General features: G+C 42.9%; 1 protein-coding gene across 2 annotated transcripts in view; it reads right to left on the bottom strand.

Moving 5' to 3' along the window:
• POU6F2 (POU class 6 homeobox 2) overlaps positions 1-27,332 on the bottom strand; it is a 456,556-nt gene that overhangs the window by 23,485 nt on the left and 405,739 nt on the right. For both annotated transcript variants that reach the window (XM_061197578.1, XM_061197579.1), the window contains one exon: positions 287-493. In XM_061197578.1, coding sequence (XP_061053561.1) covers positions 287-493 — 207 coding nt within the window. The remainder of the gene's footprint in view (positions 1-286; positions 494-27,332) is intronic.

Raw genomic sequence — 27,332 nt, forward strand, 5'->3', positions numbered from 1 at the left:
GAGATAAATAAGAACACATATCTATTGAATTTTAGGCCATTGTCTCTGTTACAATTGAATATATTCATATTTGTAGATTAGCAGCTATTTAATAGTTATCACCCGTATCCACTAATAATGAAGAATAAAGCTACTAGCTTTTTTATAAGTATTGATATGTTAGGATTAGTGGGATTAAATATTTTCTAATTTAAAAATGACTTTTCATTGATTGAGCCCAAACAGAAGAAGGGCAGTCAGGAGAGGTGTCCAGGTAGTCACGGCTGCCTGGACATGGAGCCTTTACCTGCTGACCGGGCTTGATGGGGGAGAGCGTGATGCCCTGGGTGTTGATCACTGGCAGGACCTGGTTCCCAATGACCGTGGCGATGATCTGGCCCTGGGCGTTGGTCAGGAGCTGGGGGGTGATCGGCTGCACTTGAAGGCCCTGAGTGCTGCTTGCTGCTTGGCTCGATGGCCCCGGATTCGGCATCAGAGGAATGGTCCCAATAATCTGCAAGAGACAGGCCCACAGGTGAGGTTCCGGGCTCTGTTCAGGGTCTGCACATGCACCTGAAGACCACTCATGCCCTGGCCTCTATCAGAGGCTCCCCGAGAGCCGATTCATAATCCTTGAACAGATCTGGAGATGCGGATGTGGAAGAAAGTGGCAGAGGATGAGCATCTGAAGGAGAGAGAAACACACATGGACCGACTGCGTGGAGGGAAGGGGAAAATATCTTATATAAAAACAAAATCACGGATTAACAGATACACACTACTATATATAAAATGATCAACAAGGACCTACTGTACAGCACAGGGAACTCTACTCAACACTGTGTAATAACCTATCTGGGAAAAGAATCTGAAAAAGAATAGATATATGTATATGAGTCACTTTGCTGTACACTTGAATCTAGCACAACACTGTAAATCAACTATACTCCAATATAAAATAAAAGTTAAAAAAAAATAAAATCAAGCATCAGTGAGGGCAGAAAGATGTGAATGCTGCCAGGGCAGCACAGATACCTGCTCTGTCTCAGAAGCAGAGGGAGGGTGGACTCCTCACGCACTGAAGGCCCTTGTCTGGCTGGGGAGCCGCACCCCTTCCCCACAGGGCTGCTCACACACAGTGCGCTCCCTTACATCCTCTCCTTTGCTCGGGTCTCCCCTGCTCCCTCCATCCCTCCTTCCCTTCCCCGACATCCTGCTCCTCTCTCAAGGTCGGGGGCCAGCGCCCTGACACCCCAGCAGGACGAGGGTGCCCCAGCAGCACCCTGGTGCTCACAGTGGTTGAGGGCCCGGGTCCTGGAGTCAGGGACACAGAAGTCCATTCCCAGCACTGCCACCTCCTCTACAGCACTGTCAAGGAGCCTAAGCTTTCTGAAGGCTGGAGAGAACTGGGGTCATAAACGAATATCTGAAACTCAAAATAGAGGTGAAATGACTACCGAGGGCTGAACATTTTTTAAAAGTGCATTTTATTTTTTATTTGTCTTTAAAATAGATTTAATTACATTAATTAATTTATTTATCTTTGGCTGCGTTGGGTGTTTGTTGCTGCGCGCGCGCTTTCTCTAGTTGCAGTGAGCAGGGGCTACTCTTCGTTGTGGTGCGTGGGCTTCCCATTGCGGTGGTTTCTCTTGTTGCAGAGCACGGGCTCTAGGTGCGTGGGCTTCAGTAGTTGTAGCACGGGGGCTCAGTAGTTGTGGCTCGCGGGCTCTAGAATGCAGGCTCAGTAGCTATGGCGCACTGGCTTAGTGGCTCCGCGGCATGTGGGATCTTCCCAGACCAGAGCTCGAACCCGTATCCCCTGCATTGGCAGGCGGATTCTTAACCACTGCGCCACCAGGGAGGTCCTAAAAGTGCATTTTAAATGATGTGTTTTAAACTGGCCCTAAAGGTTAGAGGACCGAGGCTTCTGTGGCAGGTGGGGGAAGGCTGTTCTTTGCATCTGGTAGCCTCTGTCTTCCGTAAAGGGGTGGTGTGGCGCAGCACAGCAGAGGCCTGGCTGGATCCAATCACCGTGTTAAGGAGAAAGGGAGCATGAGCAGAGGCGTCTATAAGATCTGGAAACACTGACCACATTCGTAGACCACATTTGCCCCCGTCCACTGACAGGGACAAATCTAATCTGTAAGCTTGCTTTGGGTTAGGGAGAAAAACAAAAATCTGATCTGTAAACAAAGAAACTATGATCTCCGTTTCCCGACATCATGGACTCTCCTGGGGAAAGCTGTGGAGCTCGGGCTGGACGCTTTCCCTCCAGGTACCACAGGATGGTCACGCAGCCCTGCTCTGCTGGTCGTCTTCCAGGGCCGCTTCCCAGATGTGAGCTGTGGTGTCTCGGCCTAGGGGCCACCGCGACACATGAATAATACTGCCTTAGGAAGCGCTGTCATGGATGTGGTTTCCATTCATTCCACATTCTCACAACAGCTCAGTCCTGTGGGCCCTAGTCCTGCCCCTTGTTACTTGACAAGACAGTGGAGGGTCAGGGAGGAGTTTGCAAGTGGCAGAGCTGGAGTCCAGGTCTGGCCCCCCATGTGCTCACTTTCTAAATGTCACCTGGCTCCTACCACAGGGAGGACACGGGAGGGCACCTGCTCTTAGGAAAGGCCCTGCATCCTGTTCGCAATTTCCCACCAGACCATCAGCTGCTTGTAGACTAAGTTTATAAACAATGCCGTTCTCTATGCCCACAGTACCCCAAGCAGGGCTTTGAACGCAGTTTCTCAATTACTGTCTTTGGAAGGAATGGTTTCTGGACTCAGCTGTCCCTTGGACTCCAGATACAACTGGCACCGCAGAGGACCTGCGAGACCACAGGATTCAGTGCCAAAGATCAGGATGGAGAGATGCCCCCCTCCTCACTTGGCAGGCCATGTTTCTACCACAAAAGCCCCTGTGGGAGGGCGCTAATGAAGGAGCTGTGCGAATATCTAGTCTCCATGGCAGTTGCCAAAGGCTGCCGATAGAGGTCAAGTAATTACGTGAGAGTGGTCAGCGGTCCCGCAGGGAGTCTGCAGCTCCGCAGTCTCACTGAGCAAGCCTGCGCTGTCCCCCCAGCAGCACTGGCCATGAGCGTGTCCCATCCGTGCCAGCAAGGTCAGGAGGAGTCCACATCAATAGATCAGGGCACGTAAGTACTCTATTGATGAGTGGTCTTGCATTAAGCATCCCAGGATTCAAAGGCTGTTCCTACGACCCCACAGGCAATGGCGGGAAGGCCCGGGGAGCAGGCTCCTTGTCCTACTCTGAGGCTGGCTACTTCCGCTTTCCTCACTTGCACCATGAAATGGACAACCCCCCTTGCCCCCAGTGCACTGTGAGAGCTCAGCGGCTGACCCATCGCCTCTGGCTTCCTCGTGTCTTGGGCCTGGGAAGCCCTGCTCCACCTGATTGGCCCCAGTTGAAAGCCTACGGAAGGAAGCCAGATTCATTTAGGTGGCAGGGTTGCGGGTTCTATTTTAGGCAGGATGTCAGCGTGTTTAGCCTGGGAGAAGGCTTCAGAGGGAGGCAAGGCACCTGACAGCCACAGCACACACCGTGATGCAGGCGTGGCTTTCTGCTCCCGAGAAGACTGACACGAGTCGGCGCTCACCTGGCGGTAACGAGAGGCTCTGCCTGCATCCTGGGTGGAGAGAAGAAGAAAGGCAAACGCGAACATCTTACCAGCCTCTTCCCCGGGTGCAGCCTCACTTGCCAGTACTGCACGGTGACATTGCTAAAACATGGTGCCACTTTTTGTCCCCCCCGCCACCACTTCGTTCCTCTCTTCTTTCCTGGGCCCTAGCATCACTTACAGAGGGTAGGACAGCGCTAGTGTCAGAGCCAGAGGGACCTGCAACGGCCTGACGGAGGGAACACTTTCATAGGAAGGTTGTGCCTGCGAGGTGGCAGGGCAGGGAAGGGTGGTTCTCAAGTCAGGAAGGCTTCCGTGAAGTTGAGCGTTTTTCGTTTTTGTTCCTCTTTCAGGGGAGTTGGGATCATCATCTCAGCGTGTCAAACACGTGGCAGTGCTTTGTGGGGAATTTTCTAATATTCCCCAATGCCTTACAACTCGCCCATTTTCATTTGCTCCCATGCATCCAAGTGTGGAGACAGTCACACACTGTGTTGTTGAAAACTTGTCAGATGTGCCAATTTTGCTTAGGCGGCTCCGATTCCTTTCAGCGCTTCCATAGATCGCACGGAAACTCCTCCTCGGACTCTGACTTCCAAGAAGGAAATGAGAGGAATCCAGGCAGCAAGGCGGGAGGCTCTTTGACCTGGGAAACTCAGATTTTAAATGAAAGGCCTTTCGCTATTCAAGGGAAATATTTGCATCTACACATGTTGCAACTAAATCAGGAAATCAAAACTGAGGTTTGAAAAGGCGATTTGAGGGCAAAGATAGAAAGAGGCTGCTTTTAAAACGCTTGTAGTTCTGGGACTAGCTTTTGGAGTTTGATTTTCTGGTTGCCAGAGGTAGGGATTTACTGCAAGGAGACGTCATGATGGAACGGCATGTCACTGAGCAAACAAGGCCACTAGGCTGGGACTCCAGATGCAGGCATTGGACACACAAGACAAATTCCAGCTCTCCTGAGATGCTGAGGACTCTGGCAGAGCAGTCTGGTACCTGCAGACCCTTCTTTATGTAAGGCACCAGGAAGATCCCACTGGGGCAGGGGAGGGGGCGATAAGACAGGCACATTACATGCAAAGATTCTAACAATCCAACGGAGAAACGATATACACCAAACGAGGGGCAAGGACTATCTGATAAAAATCTCTCTACTCACGTGGTCAGTGCTCAGAAAAATACTGGGAACGAATGAGCGATTTCAGAGGAAGAAAGATGAAGATGGATGGCTTGGAAGACTTCATAGAAGAAATGGGGGCAGAACACAGGTCTTGGAGGTTAGGTGAGGATTTGGCAAGACAGAAGATCCATTCCAAACAAGAGGTGAGAAACATGGCGGTGGCGAGTTAACTAGTTTGCATGCAAAAGAGGGTTCAGACATTGGGCAAGTGACAGGTCAGCCTGGAAGGGTTAAATTCCCTCCAGGCAAGAGATTCCGATGAATGGTTTTTGAGGGGGGGCGTGGGGAAGGGTACTGAAATGGAGCTCTTTCGGCTGGGAATGTGACCATGTGGCGAGAATGGACTAGAGTGTCGAGAGACTACAGACCAGGAGATCAGTCACTAGGCTGCTACTGTAGTCATCCAAGTGTGAAGCAAAAGGCTTCAATGAATCCTTCATACAGGGGTTGCTTGACTCGTTGCCTTCCACTTCAGTTCAAAAAGCATGGCCTATTTTATGCCTAGGTTGCAACATTAGAAAATTTTGAGTCAAGTTACGGCCCCATCAATCCCACAGCAAATAGCACAGGCATCGTTTGCAATGATCCCCTCTGTCTTTGCCCTGACTCCGAGGGTAATGATTCATCTCTGATGAATGCTTTAACCGGGATGATGGTATTGTAATGATAATTTGTGACCTAAAAGAGTTCTGGCCTCTCTGACAGGGGACTTATTTGGTTGTTGCAGTTCATGTTCACTTGTCTCTTTGCTTATAGGAGTTAAGAGCATAAACTGCAATGGAGAATAAAGTCCGTGTTGTAAGAGAAACTAAAAACAATCACTAAAATGATTACTAGTGTTCATTAGCACGTCTCCCTATTTCCATAAGAATGGAGGTGGCTTATGTTACGTATCAGTGTGCTATCGTTATTCAGTAGTAGTTATAATTTAACCCACCATACAGACTACCTTGTGATTGTGGCAACCCCCAGCGATTCAGAGCCACGTAACGCCTTGGGTTACCATGTGATCATTACGATGCCCTTGTGGACCCCAGTCTAGTTGAGGTATTCAGTAGGGACGAATTATGACTGATGGAGGTGAACGGGTGCTGAATTTATTCACTGCTGGCATGTAGGTGTCATCAGCAGCAATTGAGGGTGGTATCACAGAAGCCCAGGGCAACCAGACAAGTTGTCTGATGCGCCGCATGTCGTAATAGTCTATGACATGCTGTTAAACTCTGCCACGGAGAATGTGATTACAGATGTCAATGTGACAAGTAATTCTGTTGCACGTATCTTTAAGAAAAGGAAACCTGTCAATGCTGGAAATCGGTGACTTTGCAGGGCTTTCAGTCCATCAGCTGAGACGATTCTTTGCCCAATATTTGTGTAACCTCAACACTTTTTGGTCAAGAGGCTTTTGTTCACACGGGGCATTACTGTGTCCATTCTCGAACACAGAGCTTCTAGCATCTGAGAGCCGAGGAGCTGGCAGTAAGCCATCATCAGTCTCCTTCCCCTTGCTTTCTGGTCTGGTCACAGTCACCGTTCTCTCTTCCTCCAAGGGATGATTTTTGTCTTCTTTATATAATACGTTCATTTCAGTCTCATGGGCTCCCAGGTTTAAGGTTAAACTCACGTAGAGTTATGTTGGCAGCTCTGATTAGGATGTTGATCCAGGAAGAGTAGGAGAATGCAACCATTTCCCAAACAAAATTTATTTTTGTGACATGCAATCTAGTGCCTTCTTGCACATAGCTGCGCCCAAGATGGGGAACAAGAGAAGTGTGAATATTTAGAGGGTTTCTATTGGAGAACCTGAACCAGAGATAGTAAAGGCATGAGGATAAGCAGATGAAAGAGTTTAATCAGAGGAAGACACTCAACAAAGGACAAACAGATTTAATCTTGCAGGCAACACCAATCAATTGGCCATGGCTTCCTGGAGCTCTGGAGGTTCGAGGTTCAGGAAGAAACAGTGCCTTGATTGATTAATAATATCTGGCAAGGGTATGGGCATAGGAAATGGTGGTGTGTCTGAAGGTGGCATAACTAAAGGCCAGGATATGATACAAATTATCTTAGACCTACTGGCAAGAAATGGATGACGCACAATTTCTTAATGAGTAACTGTGAGAAAGAGCTTTTTACAGCATATGTTTTAATGCTTATTTTATGGGTATAGATAGGTATTCCACCTCTGAGAATACCTACCTGCTCAATGTTTCTCACTGTCAGTTAGAATTAAGATCCCTCTACTATTTGGCTTCAACTTTAGAAACACTCACAGACAAGAGTAAAGAATTGGAGGTGTCATGATCTTTAAAATGTCACTTTGGGGGCTTCCCTGGTGGCGCAGTGGTTGAGAATCTGCCTGCTAATGCAGGGGACACGGGTTTGAGCCCTGGTCTGGGAAGATCCCACATGCCGCGGAGCAGCTGGGCCCGTGAGCCACAACTACTGAGCCTGCGTGTCTGGAGCCTGTGCTCCGCAACAAGAGAGGCCACGATAGTGAGAGGCCCGTGCACCGCGATGAAGAGTGGCCCCCGCTTGCCGCAACTAGAGGAAGCCCTCGCACAGAAACGAAGACCCAACACAGCCAAAAAATAAATAAATAAAATAAATAATAATTAAAGGTGCTAATAATTTAAAAAATGTCACTTTGACTCACATTATGAGGATAATCTGCACGAAAACTGATGTTGTAAAAACAGCAATAACAACAGTAAAAAATCCTCTCCCCTAAAAGCTTCTTAAAAGCCACTAAAGGTAATTTTTCTTAATAATGTTTAAGAGATAAATATACAGAGAGAGCGAGGAAAAAATTTCCCCACTGGCTGGGTCCAAGTCTGGGCTTTGCCACTGACTAGTGGGAAATTGCTGGTGAATGATTTCACCTCTTAGAGTCTCAGTCTGCTCATCAATAAAATGGGAACAATAATGCACACTTTATAAGGTTATTGTGCAGACTAATTAAGTTAACATAGGCAAAGCACCCAACACGGTGCTCTAACAATCAAAGAGGTATTCCATAAATGTTTGTTCATAACTTCATTTTTCTTACATGCTTTTGTGGTAATTCCTGGGCTTTTGCTCTAAGTTGCAAAAAAGCTTTTTTGAATTTTTCTGGATGTTATAATTTCACCATGAAAAGACTTTACCCTGAAGAACAGAAAACAGTAGTTGACCATGAAAAATAATTGAATCTTTCTTGTCTTGTCACAGAATGCAAAGTTGGGAATTTCGGTGGAGGCACCAAGATTCCATAGGTGCTTCGTTCCAAAGGAGGGACTAGATCTTCATGCTTTTACAGAAGACATTTCTGAAAACCAGTTAGATAATCCCAGGACTCAGGCGCTCATGGTGAGGGTAGATAAAGAGAATTTTTGAAATTCTGTGTGTCTTCCTGACTCTCAGGGATGGGGCATGGGATGCTTTCTCCTCTCCTCAACATTAATGAAAGTGCTTGAATAAGTATTGTCTCCTCAATTTCGGGTATACACACCCGGAGAATCTAGAGGTGAGAGGCAGTGGCTTTAAGAGCTGACAGGGGAGGAGAGAAAAAGGCAGGGAGAGGAAGAAGGGGAAGAAGAGAGAGAGAGAGGAAACGGAGCTTCAGTGCATTGGCACTAGCCACGCTCCCCATGATAAGTGAGATGCATGTGTTTCCCTGGACTCATTGCCATGGGTAGGAGCCATTTAAAATCCTTGTCCCAGAGGACCCCCTGAGCCATGGGCATTGGGACAGCATCACGGAGACAGCCCTGAGGAGTGGACTTGGAGAAAACCAAGCCCTGAGAGGGGAGTGGGCAGCTGGAAGATGTGCCCTTGGAAGGTCCCAGCGGGGCCTGGGAAGACCTCACGAGCGTGCCCCCGAGAGCTGGCTTGAGCCATCTGTCGGCCCAGAGGGCGGAAGCCATCTTGCTCAGCAAAATGGGGCCATTCTTACCCCCCATCTGTCCTCTCCCCACCTCAACCTGACCTGTCAGAAACAGAGTCCGCAAGCTGAGGAAAGGAGAGTCATTCCAACAGGGGAAGAAAGAGGGACTGGGTTACCCTTTTCCACAGTGGCAATAGCAGGAAGGAGGCCCAGTTGGGGCCGCTGGTGGTGGGGAAATTTGTTAGTTTCCAAGTTTTGATTTTTGTCAGGGGACTGGGCATCTTATCTGCAATTTAAAGTGACCACAGGAGACTGTATTCCTTGAAAAGCAGTCATGGGGCAAGATCCCCCGCTTTTATCCAGGGGGAGGGGAGGGCCTATGGCCACCAGGAAGGTTGAAAGGGACAGTGGGAGCCTCTGCTGATGGTCCCCCAAGTAACAGTTCTGTCCTCTTTCCCCACTTATATGGGAAGGGGGTTGATAATCATAGATTACTGCATAAAGGAATTTAAATTTATAAATGTCTCCCACTCCTCTGGGCTAACTCACCACTGTACGTGCAAGGGAAGTCAAATGCGACCTTTTCATTTTTAAATGTAAACATTTTGGGCCTATATTTAAGTAACTTGGCTAAATTAAACGTGACCTCATTCGTGAATATTAGTATTTTCTAAGCCACTGCTATCTGTTGATTTTAAAAGCAGGTACAAATGGGGACCCTCTTGACCTTAATTATTAAGGTCAATCAATAACACTAAAAAAGGAGATCTTGTGCATCACACTGTCACGACTTTGTTAACTAAGGATGCTTGAAAAATAGAGGAGAAAGGGAAGCAAGAGGAGGACAGGAGGAAAAGAGAGGAGAGAATTTAACAAGCTACCAGAGGTAAGAGAATTCAAAATTGTGAGCAGAATATACGTTTTCCCATAAACTATGAATTTAGTTTATTTCTGGGAAGTAGGAGCTGTTGCTATTTATAGCACTGATTGTTGATGTTTCCGGACTTAAAAATGGATAATACTGAAATGCCCTAGTCGCTGAAGTTCTTCTGAAGCTTTTGAAAACCTGACAAATCTAACAGGGAAAGCCGGTGCACGCCAAAGGAGAAAATAGTGAACAATACCTAGGAGAAGGTAGGTCAGAAGGGTCAGGACCATTTCAACATGGTCATTTGACAGTTATGTTAGCAAGATTATCCTCATTAGTAATCAGCAGTATTTCCAAGGTATAGTGATGATGTGCAGTTATGGGTCTCCATTTCCTCTCTCATCTTTAATGAAACCCAAGACTCACCCCAAATTCCCAAACACACTGTGAAAACAGTCTTTTGTTTAACTGTTGAGAAAGAAAAAAATCTAATGTGTATGCCTTTGGTTTCCACTTACAAATGACGAGGCAGGCGTGAAAGGATTCTACTAGATCTCAGTGATGTAAGATGGGATGAATAATGTCAATTCCAAACAATTTGGAACAATTTGCTTATGGAGCACAGGCTGGACCCTAGTTATGCAGCCCGTTAGCAGTAAACATCGTGGAAGGAACTCCACATCTCAGGGAACTGACAGGCCTCCCAGGCAAGGGTCAACTCAACAATACAATGATCATTCTTACTGGACCTGAATCTTTCTCGAGTCCTTTGGCAAAATGAAGTTAGCAGCTGTAGCCCTGTTCTGAACAGTTGACAGTTCCTACTACAACAATACTACAACTGAATCTGGCAAACTCAACACTCTAGAGGGGGGTGCTTTTTATTTGTCTTGTTTTGTTTGTTTTAATTAAAAATTTTAAGATGCATCATATCTGTTCTTAAATATTTTACTGTATTTGTGAGATGTGCTAGTTTCTCTTTTGTTTGGGTTCCCACTCAAGTGTTAACAAAAGCTTTGATCCAGAGTATAATCAAAAGATTAAATTAAATTTATACAAGTTGACATTACATGGAGATGAGAAAGAAGTGAGGAGGCATCGTAACTGCCCGCATGGCTTATTCCTGGAGTTGCTGGTAGACAGGGATCGGTGCCCAGGAAATGAATCCTTTTCTTAAACACAGTATAGGGACCCACCATCAACACAAATTTTAAAATTATATCTGAGTTATACATTTACTACACTGAGAAGCGTATTGGCAAGCTTTGGATAATTTAGGGGTTCTTGATTTCTCTATGGCATTGTTTTTCCTTTAGTGCTCTGCTTACTTTTTATGCAGCTAGAAGGTGGGATGAGGAAGACAGAAGAGGGGAGACTAAATTTAGCTACGTGTTAGCTCAAGGTTTCATTGGGCATGATGTTGGAACCAAAGGTTGACTGGCTTCATCTGTGATTGGAAAGAAATACTCAGTGATACAAAGAGGTTCTCCCAGCAAAACTCAAGTAAGCAAGACTCACCGCGAATGCAATTCTCCTTGGGCAAAGGAAGTGGAATTTGGAGAGATCTTTTTGGAAATGGACAGAGAGCTTGCCACTTTCTGCTATGCCTGTCTTCTCCTTGGAAATGTATTGCAAATGGTTAGCATATACCCAAAGGCTTGGAGTATGTGAGTTTGGTTGTTTATACAAATATTAATACTTTGCATATTAAAAGTATGCCTATGTGAATGGATAATACAGACATATTGGCAGAATTTTCGATGCAATTTTCTAGCAAAAAGGAAAAAAAAACCCACCTCCAACTTTGTCTGGAAAAGGTAGGCAATTGTCTAAACCTATCTGCTTTATTCTGAATGGTTTAAAATTAGGCGTGTTGTTTTATTTGTGCATTTACTCATGTACAAATTGATCACTTACATGCTCACTCACCCACCACTCACTCAGCAAATCCCAGTGCCCAGCACTGGGCCACACCACGTTGCTCTCATTCCCACTGTAGAAGACTGGGGAATTATCCAGCTATCTGAATCCATGAAAATCCTTTCTTTTGCATTAATAGGAGCATTCTGTATATCTCGTCAAATAGGGCACCAGCAATCTGCTAATGAAAAAGAAAGCCTAGGCTCCCAGTAGTGAAGACGGCCGAGATGGCAGAAGGTTACACAAAACTAAAACCTCTGCTGCTGACAGGAGTCCTGTCTGCTCTTTTCTGTAGCTGTCAATGACTTGAGGGAACCTCCCGAGGTCCCTCCTTCTGAGGACTGACTGCATACTCAGATGTGTCATTGGACGGCTGAATTCACCCTTCATTGAAATAGGTTCTTATATTCTCCTGAAAAGTGTTAGTTTTTAAAAATGAGTTTTGAAGAAGACAAATATTATTAAAATTTGATTGCTGCATTCTATTTACTGAGGGCCCATTATGTGCCAGGCACTGTTCTAGATTTGGGGAGTCTGAGAAATATCTGACAATCCTAAATTTTGTTTTTAAATAACTTTGATCATGAAAAAGAAGATAGCTAAAAGGCCTAATAAGGGCTGGGTTATTTATGGTGGAGGGCGGTAGGGGGGAAGAAAATCCCTTGGGACATCTGGTCCCCAGGAACGCAATTGCTACTGCCTGCTTCGCACGGCAGAGTAGAAATGACAGGCACACGGTGGGGAATGCCCTTCAGTTTTCACAGAACAATGTTCCTCCTCAGCAACCACATTACAGTCAACCTCTGCCATCCTGATTCCGCCACAAGGATCCTTGTGAATTCACTGCAGGCTTCCACCATGCTCTCAAAGTTCCCCACTTTATCTGTGGCTACATTATGATTTTCCTATCTCGAGTCCTAACTGGAATAAAAACAAATGTATATTTCAGTCTGTAATTATTTATGACAGGAACAAGTGTGACATCTCACACAAGAAGCAAATGCCTTCAAGCCATCATGGCTTTGGTTTCAACTTGTAGCTTCTCATGTTATTTTCAATGGGAAGAAATGAAAATGCTTATAAATATGATCTAATGCTTCAATTTCCAAATCTATTCAGAGATTTTACATTGTCATTATAATATTCATTATATTTGTCCAGTAGGTTGTTCCATGTGTCAGAAAACAAATTCTTAAGGATGAACTGGAAACATTTCTTTTCATCATCCCTTTTCTCTATTCCCCAATGACTACAAATTAAACTATGAGTTCTTTTTCATTTTCTTTGCAGCTGTCAACACTGTGGAATTGCTAAAACATTTTCTTTTTCCCTGCAAGAGAGAATCACAACTGTGGTGAAGCCATCATTTTGCAGAGAGACAAACATTATAAGCCTTTACAAGGCTTTGCCTAAGACTTTAAGTTTTGATGCCAGCAAAAAAATACCTAGAATGTGGGGAAGTATTTCTGCTTTTGCCTGTTGATGCCAGATTAAGTGACTAAATCAGATTAAAGTTATTTATTGCTTGGGAGCACACTTTTTAGTTTGACTCAGCTTTGGTCCTTAGAAGCTTTAGTAAACGTTCCTAAATGAAGCCGTGGACCTATGAACTGTTTATTATATATTTCTTCCCAAATGAGAGAAAAAAGAGCTACAGCAATGATAGCAAAAATCCTAAATCAGGGACCAGTTATCTCCACTATCCCTAATTCTTTGGAGCAATGGGAAGTGGTGAAGTTAAGATTCTGTGTTCCCAATGCAGGGGGCACAGGTTCAATCCCTGGCCAGGGAACTAAGATCCCACATGCCGCAGGGTGTGGCCAAAAAAAAAAAAAAAAGAAAGCGCTGCATGGAATTCGGGTTTTTTGAGCACAAGCCACTGTTCTCCTTGCTTGGCCCTGCAATAAACCTTTCTCTGCTCCGAACGGAAAAGCAAAAAGCAAAAAGAAAGTGCAGCATGCATTTAGCATCACCTACTGCTGTGAGTGCATTCAGGCTGTAAAGCTGAATTTAAATTAGTATAAACAACAAGCCTCTAAGAAAAGGGGGTGGGGGGGGAAAAGGGGGTGAGGGAATGAAGCCACGCCAGGTGTCATTAAAGAGGCATCTGCTTATTACCACCCAGTCTCGTGAGTCCAGGATGATTCATAGGCTTTTTGTGAAGAGAATATCTATTGTGGCAAAACTAAATGTATTTTGATACTTGCATGCAATATTTATCTACCTGGTCAATCAGAAAAAAAGTTGTCCTCATCACTCTACCATGTATTACTTTTTCAATTTCCTCTTAGTAATGTTGTTTTATAATGTCCTTTAGGGTGAGACCACTGAATTTCTCGTTTGTCACAACAAAGACCATAACTCATTAGAATTATGCTGATGAGTCTTTCTCATAAAATTGCATCCTCATTTTCATGGTGACCAATCTGCACTCTTACCCCTAACCATCAGGCAAGTTTTTTTTAAGCTTTTTAAAAAAAATTTATTTATTTTATTTTATTTATTTTTGGCTGTGCTGGGTCTTCGCTGCTGTGCGTGGGCTTTCTCTAGTTGCAGCGAGCGGGGGCTACTCTTTGTTGCTGTGCACGGGCTTCTCATTGCGGTGGCTTCTCTTGTTGAGGAGCACGGGTTCTAGGCACATGGGCTTCAGTAGTTGTGGCTCGCAGGCTCAGTAGCTGTGGCGCACGGGCTTAGTTGCTCCGCGGCATATGGGATCTTCCTGGACCGGGGATCGAACCCATGTCCCCTGCATTGGCAGGAGGATTCTTAACCACTGAGCCATGAGGGAAGCCCCATAAGGCAGGTTTTGATAGATGTTAGTAAGGAGGGCCACTGTACTCTTCCAGTTGTGGTTTCTCATAGTTTTCCGGTTCCTATTTTAAATGTCCCTCAAAGTATATGCATATTACATATATACAATATAATATGTATATATAATAATATACATAATATATAAATATACACGTATAATATATGTGACATGTACTTATATTTATCTAGTACTTCAAATTTGGTACTGGGAAAATGTTAATTTATCATGACAAATAAACCACTAATATAATGATTTTCCAACTGTCCTGTTCTAAGCTCAACAACTCAAAATTTATGCCAATAGTATGAAGTTTGGAATTTTTAATTACAAAGCTTTTTTTTTTGATTTGGACCATTTTTAAAGTCTTTATTAAATTTGCTACAATATTGCTTCTGTTTTTTTATGTTTTGGTTTTTTGGCCACAAGGCATGTGGAATCTTAGCTCCCCGATCAGAGATCAAACCCACACCCCTGCATTGGAAGGCGAAGTCTTAACCACTGGACTGCCAGGGAAGTCCCTCAAAGCTATTTTTGAAGTACAGCCTTATCAGGAATATGTTTCACAGTCATGCCAGATGAATTCATTCATATATATTGTTAAATCATGTAGAAGTTGGCAAAAGGATACTTACATTGAAGAACAATGGAGATAAATTTAAGTCATAAAACAATTAACTCAATCCACAACTCAGAATTAAAAAATAATCTGTTTAACTTCTCTAAAAAATTTGGGACATTTCTAGCAATGTTTATGGTATCAGATTTGGTTTCTGAGAAGGATTCTTTCTTTTTTTCTTTTTCCACATCTTTATTGGAGTATAAATGCTTTACAATGTTGTGTTAGCTTCTGCTGTATAACAAAGTAAACCAGCTATATGTATGCATATATCCCCATTTCCCCTCCCTCTTGCGTCTCCCTCCCACACCTCTCTGTGGTCACAAAGCACCGAGCAGGTTCTTTCTTAATACTTTCTGATTCCCCTAGGTTTGGACTGCAGGAACAAGTCTAAATGTGTAAAAACCATCGACATTATCCCCATTTCTAATGTGTTATCTTCATGTGAGCTGAGAAGGAGCAGAAACTCTACTTTTTAATATTTTAAAATGTATATGATTTTGTGATCTCAAAAAGATCAAAATGAGTTCCCAGAATTCTGAGTAGCATGCCATGTTACTCCCTTCTGTGTTCACCTAAGTAACTTGTATATCACCTTTTCTTTTTTTAAAATAAGAGACCTTTTATTTTTTGGCCACGTTGAGCAGCTTGCAGGATCTTAGTTCCCCGACCAGGGATTGAACTCGTGCCCTCGGCAGCGAAAGCTCCAAGTCCTAACCACTGGATCACCAGGGAATTCGCTGTGTATTACCTTTTAAACGTAAATGATTTAAGTATCTTTTTTCTTAAGGATGTCAACTATTATATTAAAAAAACTTAAGTCTGTCTTTTATAACCAATGATACTGAGAGGATCCTCACATTAAAATCCAAATTTCAACTTGAAATCAAATCCTCAAATTCTGTGTGAATTTAAAACAAATTTTTGTTTTCCTAGCTGTACATATCACTAAATCTCTTCCTTATGGTTGTCTGGGAGAGCTTGCTAACATCACCTGGAGATTTACTGAAGGTGGATTGAAATGTTTTTATTCTAGAGCATCAGAGGAAATCAACAGTAGTTTAATGAACCTTGCAGGTAAAACCCCTGTGGCCCTGCTTTTTGATTAAATAAAGTACAACACTTTGTTATAAGGAAAAGTGGATGCTGTCACGTCCTCAGCCACGTAGTCATGATATAGAGGCAAGCTAGACATCACTTAGCCTTCTGTGGCTGATAATCTGGAGAAAACAAGTGGTCTGCTTACCCTGTTACTAATAGTGTGAGCAGCGGACTGAAAATCATCAAACTGGCCCTCTCTGCATGCTGGGGCGACCACGGGTTTCAAAACCCAGGTGGTCAAGAGAGCAAAGGAAAGGCAGGGTTTGCCTGGTAATGCGCTATGTACCTGGCACTGTGCCAAGATTTCACATCCTTTATTGCTTTTCCTCCTGACAACAAGCCTGAAATGTTAGTATAGTAGTTTCAAAAACTGAAGAAAGTAAAATAGACCAACGCCGTTTTCATTAGATACAGTAATGCTAGATGGCATTATGCTTAAAAGCATTTGCATATAAAACTTCGATATACTAAATAGACCCTACTTTGGATCAGCCACCCTAAGTAGATTAAAATATATCCAGGTGGGGAGAGCATGATATTTATGGAATGACGACTATGCGGCAGGGAGGATAGTGGGCACTTAGACATGTGATGCTGAGAGCAGCTGCCCTCAGAGGAAAGCAGTGCTTTGAAGCAGCCAGATCTGGGCTCAAATCCAGGCTCTTTCACTTTTTTTCTAACTCTGTGGCCCTGGGAAGCTGGTTAACTTTTCTGAACCTCTATTTCCTCAGCTGTAAATTAGAGATAATAGTGCAAGATCATTGTGGGAATGAAACAAAATGATGAATTTATGCAGCATGCTTATGAATAGTGTATTAGCTTATATGAAATACTCTATATTCATTCAGTCCACAGATTATATTACTATGTTTATGCTTACTATGTGCTCTTTTAGCCACTGGGATACATCAGGGAACAAAACAAAAAGTTTTCAATTATTATTAGAGCACAGTGAATAAGAGTGATCTCTGATATCAGACAACACTGGGTTTGAATCCTGACATTTCCAGCTGGGTGATCTTGGAAGTTTCTTAATCTGTACAATGGGGATAAACCATATTCCGTGGTTGTGGTCATAATGAAATGAAACAATATACTGAATGCTAAAAAAAAAGATACCAATTAACTTATATACAAAACAGGGACTTCCCTAGTGGTCTAGTGGTTAAGACTCTGTGCTCCCAATGCAGGGGGCACAGGTTCGATCTCTGGTCGGGGAACTAAGATCCCGCAAGCTGCGCATGGCGCCGCCTAAGACATTAAATAAATAAACACAAATTCTAAAAAACCAGAAATAGACCCACAGACATAGAAAACAAACTTATGGTTACCAAAGGGGAAAGGGGAGGGTGAGGGATAAGTTAGGAGGTTGGGATTAACAGATACACACTACTATATATAAAATAGATAACCAACAAGGACCTACTGTAGCACAGGGAACTCTACTCAATATCTAGTGATACTTAACAAGGGAAAAGAATCTGAAAAAGAATGCGTATGTGTACAACTGAATCACTTTGCTGTACACCTGAAACTAACACAACATTGTAAATCAACTATAGTTGAATTAAAAAAAAGAAAAAAATATTGAATACTAATCACTCTTGGGCGTGTAGAAAGTGCTCAATAAATGGCAGCAACTGATTAAATTTATTATTGTTAAATACCCCAACAACCCCGAGCAGGTGACATTGTTGTCATTGCAAAAGGAAGAGAAAACCACGGCCGAGTGAGACTAGGTGCCTTGCCTGGAGTTGCAGAGCTGCTTGGGGATGGAGTCTAATTTGAAAGCCTGTGCTCTTTACCGTGGGCTGGCTTCCATGTGAGCACACAGACATTTGCATGTTCTGTCTCTGTTACCCTGAGACTGGCTTATTTTGACTATCTAGTGACAAGTGTCAGATCAGGGGTGTGTAGTGTGTTTTTCTTTGTGTGTCTGCGTGCTGCTTGATCGATGCCGTTTATTTGTATGTATAAAGCTGTATCACATCTTGAGTTTACTGTTGTATTCTAAACTCTTCACCTTGTGACATCTTCTTGGGATCTACTTAGATTGTTATTTTTACAAGGTGGAAAGTGTTAGGTGGTGAGATGAACAGCAATTTGGAGCAATGTTCTATGGATAATGCATTATATTCAATTGGATAGTGCGAAGGCTTACTTCTGTACATTTGAACTTGAACCTGGCTCCTCTCACTTTTCTGAGTTGTGACTTTTCCATTGCTACCTATCTCTGATCTATTTCTCATTTCGCTCTTATTGGCCTGTAAATTGATGCTGTGATGCCTACACCTTTAAGAAGAATGCATCATGTCAACAACTTGTGGGCCAACAAGAAAGTTGGGTGCATTACTGGGCTTATGGTGTAGTAAATGGTACAATGAACATTTATTGGGAAGTTGACTGCATCTCATGTGTGAATTTGATGTTTTCACCTCTCTGCTTAACCATAAAAATTGTCTGCAGAAAGAGCTGATATTGCTCTAGAGATGCTAAGTCAAAATTCAGCACTTCCTCTCTTTCCTTGCCCCCGACCCAAATCAAGTTTAATTTTCATTCTTTAGTTGGAAAAACTGAGACATAAATAGCTTCTACTTCCTTCCCTGACTTTTTACTAAAAACTACTAAAAAGAGAGCCATCATCAATAGCCTATTGCACAGTCTTTCTGATACTGGATTTGGTTAAAGTGATTTATCAAATAAATAACATTTCCTCAATTATAAGACCCCCACATAGTTTGCATTTGTAATATTGGTGAAATTAGGCTGCCCTTAACAACTGATGTATCTGTTTAATGTGCTAATATTTTCTTCCATTACAAAAAAAGCTGTTATTAAATTGATGGTGTAACCTAAGATCAGTCGTTTCTTAGACTCACAATACAGAATTAGATATTTCTCTTTTTCTTACCAAGGGTTTACCTCATTAGAGGGGCAGCTTCCAAAGGGAAAGATCTAGCAATGTATAGGGCCTTGCCACTTTGGGAGCTTAATCAATTCTAAAATCATCTTGCTGTGTCATACCACAAAAAGCACCAGTCAAGGATTCACTGGGATAGCATTTCCTCCTTAGCTCTGAAAGGCTCACTTTGGTGAGCGCCCATATAAAGCACAGACTTCTTTCTTCATACTTCATAGTTGTCCTCATGGCTAGGATGCCTTGCTGGAAGGCAGGGGCCCTACAGTCCCTCAGACCCTAACCCCTTGCTGCTGATTTTCTCTGGCAAGATGAAGCAGAGATCTGAGGTCAACTTTTCAAGATCATCTCATTGCTTTAGAGACTTCCTTGCAAGTACTTCTCTAGTTCCTCTGATCAGCAAAAATAATAATGGTGAGAATATCGATTAAAATACTCTATATTTATTTTGGCAAGATTTATAGCTCTTTACAGTTTTCCAGTGTGTGAGGATTTATATACCTTCAAGAGAAATTTCTGAGGCTGATAGGGCAAGAATTACAGTTCCTGTTTGTAGATGGAACGGTGAAGCTTCTGGATTTGTGACGAATCTATGGAGCATCTAGAAAACGAACCTCAGAAAGTGACGGAGGTGCGGGAGGATGGGTGTGGACTTTGGGCTCGCATTTCAGTTCTGCCACTTACTAAAAGGTATCATCCCAGGGGCACTTCCCTGGCAGTCCAGTGGTTGGGACTCTGCTTCCCTTGCAGGGGGCGCACGCCGAGTGGCATGGCCAAAAAAAATAGTACCATCCCAGGGAGCTGCCTTAACTCTCCCAAGAGTTTGCTCATCTGCATAGCTGGGATCATCAAACTGGTGGTAAAGTGCCCAGTGGGACCACAGATGACACCCGCCCCATGGTGAAGCCTCAGTGCGTGGGAGCTATTATTTCCATTATTCTTTTCTAGAAGTCACTTAGCCTAAGCGAACATTCAGCTTAAACCTAGCACTGCTCTAAGACATAAGATGGTTAAAGAGTTTTGCACACTGAAATAAATTCCATGAACATTAGTTAGTGATATTATTTTGCCATAAGTTTGCACTAATTGGAATGTAAACTATGCTAGTGAAACAAAGATTCAAGAAGGCAGACTAGCTTTGAGGGAGCTTGGAATCTTTTAACTTACAGCCTGTCCAGAATTGCAACTGTTAATTAGGTTACTTCCTTAGTTAATTGGCCCCTTTCCTATTTTTAGCCAGAAGGGTTGTCCAACTGTCTGAGGCCAGGTGTCTACACAAGAACACATTTCCCTATTTCCAGGCAAATGAAATGCTCATGGAGGAAGAATTTTTTAAAAAAATGCAGTGGCCAGAGAAAAAAATGTGTCAGCACAACAATTCAAAGCTCTGCTCTAGATGAGGGAGACCTTGGTTCTCTCTGGCTCAGTCCTCAGAGGTGAAACCCCCAAACTGGATTTTTCATTCTGTTTCTGCCCACTCCTTTAACTGTACAGGACAGACTGCCCTGCTGAGTTTTGCTGGGGGAGGAAGGCAGAAAGAAAGATTTCTGAGGGTACTTAATTTTCCAGCTCTTTTTTTTTTTAATTAATTTTTATTGGAGTGTAGTTGCTTTACAATGTTGTGTTAATTTCTACTGTATAGCAAAGTGATTCAGCTCTACATATACACATATCTCCTCTTAAGCTGGCTGTTTGGACTGATGACACTAATGGGATTAACCCTTTCATTTCAGAAATGCAGGTGGTAAGGAGGGGGCCAGAGAGGGAGAGAGGGGCTACCTTTCGCCCGGCAGCAAAGGTTGGGCTGAACAATTCACTGTCACAATGAGGGACAGAGCCGCGCTTGTGCTGATGGCCCTGACCGGCTCTGAGACCTGATTAGGTCCCATGTGTCAGCAGCTGAGCCACTGCAGAAGCAAGGCCTCCCATCAAACCCATCTCCTGCGAGGACCCCTTCCCCCTACCCCTGCCTGGTCACTGCAGGTGACAAAACTCCAGACAGCGCACCGCAGCGGGGGGTCTGGGGGCCGCCTCACGTTTCTCTGTCTGCCCTCGGTGTTCGGATTGCAGCCCCTGGGAGTTCTTCCGAGCAGTGTGTGATCCCTTCTTTCCGCAAACGTGCAATGCAGGTGTGTGCACTCGGAGTTAGAGTCTGTCATACAGAGTGAAGTAAGTCAGAAAGAGAAAAACAAATACAGTATGCTAACACATATACATGGAATCTAAGGAAAAAAAAAATAAGGTCATGAAGAACCTAGTGGCAAGAGGGGAATAAAGACACAGACCTACTAGAGAATGGACTTGAGGATATGGGGAGGAGGAAGGGTAAGCTGTGACAGGGTGAGAGAGTGGCATGGACATATATACACTACCAAAGGTAAAATAGATAGCTAGTGGGAAGCAGCCGCATAGCACAGGGAGATCAACTCGGTGCTTTGTGACCACCTAGAGGGGTGGGATAGGGAGGATGGGAGGGAGGGAGACACAAGAGGGAAGAGCTATGGGGACATATGTATATGTATAACTGATTCACTTTGTTATAAAGCAGAAACTAACACACTATTGTAAAGCAATTATACTCCAATAAAGATGTTAAAAAAAAAAAAAAAAGCAGCGCAGAAATCACCGCGAACCCCCCGTGGCGGAGCAGAAGCTTCCTTGGAGGTGGTTCCTTTTTGATTGAAGTCATTGTTTCACATTCAAAGACGTGGAGAGAGATGCGTGTAAGTCACCTCCTGCAGCATTTCCCAAAGTGTAAATTCTACGAGATGGCGGGTGGACACGGAGTTTGGGAAAAGCGGGGTTAAAAAAGTTAAAGGTGTTTGGGGCGCGTCGGGTCGGTGGGGCGGGCCCCCTGCCTGGCCTCATGCATATTCATCAGCTGCTGCGCCTCCCCGCGTCTCACCGGGAACCCCCTTTTGCGCGGAGTCTTGAGGGGCACACTTAAGGACACACTGCTTTAATGCAATGGCCTCTCCTGAAATGAGGAGACAGAGCTCTTAACTGGGCTCAAAGGGGAAATTTGATATGTTAGTGTTAAGACTGAGGTGGTTTATTGGGGTCATTGTTTTATCTTTATTACTTGGGTAAAGCCAGGGTAAAATTCGTATAATGTTACTAACCCCATAAACATAGATTTCCCAATCTCTAGAATGAGCGGATTGAAAAAATGTTATTCTATTAAACAATGCTAGTTGATATGTATTTCACTAATGTGATTGAATTTTTACACCTTTAGAAAACTTCATATAATATTTGCCAAAAATAAAATCTTTTTTTTTTTTAATTGAAGTATAATTGCCTACAACACTGTAGGTTCCAGGTGCACAACATAGTGATTGGATATGAGAAAATAAAATCTTTTGTCAGACCGTTTTGAATTTTGGTTTAGAAAATATGGCCAAACCCATTCGTTGAGCTTATTACATACATAGATTGCTCTGTTCATAGTATCTGGGGGGGGGGGAAATATACAGATGCCAACTCTGAATTTTTAGATACCGACTCTGAATTTTCAACAAATTGATTCTTATTTATGCAAAATATCTAAATAATATATTCTATTTTTGTATTAAAATGGTATTCTGTAGTAGGATCTTGTAGCTTTAAAAAAATCAATATTTTGTAGTAAAAATGCAAAACTTGCACGAAAGGAATCACCACTTTTATCATAGTAATCACCTGGGGAAGGGAAAGAGAGGAATGGAAGGCGTTTTAAGGTCTTAGCTGTTATCAGTAATGTTTCATTTCTTTTAAAAATAAGCAATAGGGACTTCCCTTGAGGTCCAGTGGTTAAGACTCCGTGCTTCCACTGCAGGGTCTGTGGGTTTGATCCCTGGTTGGGGAACTAAGTTCCCCTATGCGGTGTGGCGCGGCCATAAATAAAATAAAATAAAAATAAAATAAAATAAAGTAAAAATAAGCAAAAGAACTGAAGCTTGTATGGAAAATGTTAATATCTAGGTGGCTGAACAAGGATGTCTTTTGTGCTATCTTTTATGTAAGAAATTATCTTTTGTCTATACATTTAATGTGTCTCATTATAAAAAATGAAATACAAGAGTACCTGTGAAACTCCCTAAATTTCTAGTCAACTGGCTTTAGCTGGATGCGCCTAATGCACTGGTTCGAGTCCCACTGTCAAAGCTGCACACTTCATCTCCTTTGCATAAAGTTTAAAATTAGTTTTACTAATGTGGGCAGCTGTGGCTTTGTTAGTTCTCCTGCACAGACAGACCTAATCAAGCCCACAGAGGGGCTCAATGGACACATAAGATCATTATATCTCAATCTTTTGGCTAAGATTTGCATTTATTATAACTTTATCTTCCTTCATTTTGTAGTGATTCTCTCTAAAAGATTCTCATCTTTCTATTTAAAATTATGTGTTGAGTGATTGTTATGTGTTAGCTATGTGTTAGCAAGCCAGAGTTCAAGGTCAACTGCTGCTTCTTCATCCTAAAAAAATAGCTATGGCATTAATTTATGGATCAATTAATGTAATTTACTAAATGCTTAAGAGCTATCAGGCACTGTGCTAAGCACCCTTCCTGCTATTATCACGTCTAACCCCACAATAGAAGTATGTGAGGAGTCTTATCACTCCCACTTTGCTGATGAGGAAACGGAGGCCCAGGAAAGTTCTAGAACTTATCCAAGGCCACTGAGCTAGAAATGTGTTCCCATCAGACCTGTGTCCTTTAAAGCCTATGTTCTTAGCTACTCTATTGCCTTCTAGAGATGCTATTGAGCTTATTATTATTCTAATTCTGAGGGACATCCCAATGTCAGCATCAAGTTTCTTCCATTCTAAGACATGTATTTCTCACCACTTTGGAAAGTTATGATATTGGCATGGTCTTCCACTTGGCACTGGTGGTGGTCCTACCTCTCCATCCACCTCTCCAGCCAAGGCTACTGCTAGGATCAGCAGATTGTTTTACTTTAATCATGGCCTTGTGGTCATTTAGGAAACAGCCCCTATCCTACAACACATCCTTCCTTCTGGCCAAACCAGCTGTGCTCAGCCATCGTTTATTCATATCATGCTGTGTGTATTCTTGGGTAACCTGAATGGGTAAGTCCTTTTAATTTTTTTTCTTCTTTTTATATATAAAAAGAATATATATTACATATATATATATGTAATGTTGTTTAGTTGATTTTTTTCTTTTTCACTTGACTGGCTCTTTAAAGACTGAAGGGAGGGTTTTTGACTTGCTGCCTGCCACTTACGAAAATTTCACAGTGGTTGAGAACTAATTTCATCAGGAAACATTCTGAGCTTCAGTTAAAATGTAAAATGCTTTCTTTTGCCCCAGGTTAAAATAAAATTTCATTTGCTTTTACTTTTCTGCAATAACGCCAACAAGGAGATACTGCCGGGGGCTCGAGGGAAGCCAATTCTATAGCTAAACAAATCGATGGTAAATCTACTTGCCAAATCCTGAACATACCCACTGAATAAGTGTTAGGAACACACACACACAACCCTATTGAACTATCCAGGGTAAGGATGAGATTTCCCTAACGGAAATTAATGTCCTACTATTAAGATTCTCACGTTCTCAAACTCCTCACACACAGCAGGTTTGTGTGCACAGTTATAAACCGAAAACACATAGCTTCTTGATTAATAATAACAGGTACCATTTATTGAGTGATGGTATTATTGAATGATGACTATGTGCCTGACCCTGTTCTAAGCCCTTTAGGCCTAGAAGCTGGTGCCATAATAATCCCCATTTTTCGGATGCAGAAATTGAGGCACAGAGAAGGGAAGTCAATTGCCCAAGGTCTCACAACTGGTGAATGTCAGTCTGGTTCCAGAGCTCATTCTCTTTGCCTGTAGACTGTACTGCCTCTGCTGTATATCCAAACCAAAGAAAGGTTTCCAGAAAATACTAGACAAACTCTAAACCATGATGATGACAATGATGATAATTAGGATAATCATTTATTGAGTCTTTGATGGTGTACTCAGGTGCTATGGTAGGGTTTTTTTCCCACACATCTCATATAATCTTCATAATCTAGGGGCTTAGTTTTGATTATTTTTATTTTATAATGAAACCGAGGCTCAGAGAGCTCAGGTAATTTGCCTAAGGTCACAGAACTAGTTATTGTCTGACTTTGGATTCAAATGAGTCTATAGCTAGCGCTCATGCCATTGCCTAGCTTCCACACCCGCGTGAGTTCCTGATTCAGTGAGCAAGGAGAACCAAAATGTTCTTCTCAGCACTGCGATAGCCATTATCAATTTCATTATCACTAATTACCATTAGAACACTTGGTACCTTCCCACCTCAGAGTGAAGCTGCGTGTGATATAATTTTAAAATACTTTAACATCCCTGGGTTAAGATACGTGCTTTGTGACTTTAGAATGTATTATTTTGTTAGAATTATTCACTCTTCGGACCAGTGTCTGACTTCTGAATTAACTGCAAATGAATGGCAGGGTTAGAAGGGTACAAAATGTCTGAAGTTTTTCCTCCATATTTGCTCATAACTACTAGTCGGAAAAAAAGAACATAAAAAAATCCTTAACTATATAGAAATTTACTGAGATCCAGTAAATGGAAACATAGATTCCAAGACAAGGAAGCAAAACTACAGTCCCAGGTGGTAGGATTTCTTGTTGAGAGTCTAAGGCCCTAGAGCTTGAAGGAAGATCCGGGCATGTCTCCCCGTGCGGGCATCTGCCCAGCCAAGGAGGCAGACCTAGGACCACCTGCCCTCCGAGCGTGAGCCACTAGCTCAGTCTGCCTCATAGGGATTGTGTTAGAGTTTTGAAGATGAGGCCCTGGTTTAGGAAGGTTAAGTCATTGCCCTAATGTCATAAGACCAAAAAGAGGTGGAGCCTAAACCCACTCCCAGGCAGGTCTGAAATCAGTCAGGGCTCTTAACTACTGAGTAATCCCACTTCGGTTTCCAGGGAGCAGAGAGAATCTTAGCAGTGGGGAGCAAGGATCAGGGCCTTACTGATAACAAAATGCCCCTGCTTGCAATCAACAGACCTACCGCAGCAAATTATCAGTGGAGTGAAACATGCTTTTTTAACTTAGGTTTAGATTTTAATGTTACTACTCCCAGGTGAACTTTCAAATTAAAAAAAAATAGTTGATGTCAAGAACTCAAATGAAAGAATCTCTAAATATATTTAGAGTTTTCTCTTTGTATCTTTTCTGGGAAAGCTCCATGGAGATTTTTAAGGAATTGAAAATGGGCTGCATGTAGTAATGCTAGTTTACATGGTATTTTGAACACGGCGATTGCATTAACCTGATTCCAATGTATTCTTACCTTTTGTACCACATTAACACAAGCCAAAGGAGTACACACACACACACACACACACAGCCCAAATAATATTTGCCTTTTGGGGGGTATAATTTGACTACTTTGTAAGGCTCAAATAGGTATCTTTGTGCCAAGAGGTGCAGGGCATGCACCTTTTTCTGGGAAGATGATGGTGTTTATATTACAAAGATTTAAAAAAACCTATAGTGCTGCATCAATGTGGCCAATTCCTCTACTTTGGAAATGGGAGCATCTTGGTCTCTTCTTGCACTAGGAAGGGGACATGATGCCATTGGGACGTGTCTAAAACTCTCAGACAAGACTTTATAAGTGGCCATGATTGATTTCTCTGTAAGTTTGTTTTACTTTAGGAGGTTTGTGTACCATATCAAATCAACTATTGTAACACAGTTTCTAAAATAGAAAAATTAAGGTTAAAATCAACTCTTAATTTATGCAGAGTTGCCAATCAAGCAACTTTGAAGCCCATTTCCTTAGGGGTACTTGTGGGCTGGGAGCCCCTGGGATGGGGGCTGGCCAAGGCCACACAAAGCAGAGGTTGTAACTCTAGCCCCTGAGAAGGAGGTGGATTTGTAACCGGCAAAAATGATCAGCCATTACATCATCAGAAGAATAAACTAATAATTCCTTCTAAACAATAAAGCATTTTCTTCATCACAAATACTCAAGAGGTGGGGCATAGTGGTACATTTTACTTGGACATGGAAACAAGAAAAATCAGAGGGAAATACACATCAGTGGTTATGCTGTCTATCTTGAACTCTTAAAATTTACATTTCAAGGGTCGGCTGCCTGGCAGGAAGGAAACAGGGTGTTCTATTTTGGGCACAATTCCAGGAAGCAGCTACCAGGACAGACCTGGTCTGAGTATGACTTACAGATATTATAACCAACTTTTCCTCCACACCAATACCCCATCCCTCCAGAAATCTTAATAGGCTTTTGAGAGCCTCCATTTAGAGCCGGCTGCATAAAATGATCCTTTGATGAAAAGGGATTGGAACAAGGGTTAAAGCTGACATTGAAAGGTGACCGTGGAGGGCACGGTGTTCATACATCCCTCCTGTAATATGTGTGGTGTGCACCTGTGATAAGATGATTCATTACCTGGGGCCGCT

The sequence above is a fragment of the Eubalaena glacialis genome, chromosome 8 (assembly GCF_028564815.1).
Source record: "Eubalaena glacialis isolate mEubGla1 chromosome 8, mEubGla1.1.hap2.+ XY, whole genome shotgun sequence".
NCBI classification, from domain to species: domain Eukaryota; kingdom Metazoa; phylum Chordata; class Mammalia; order Artiodactyla; family Balaenidae; genus Eubalaena; species Eubalaena glacialis.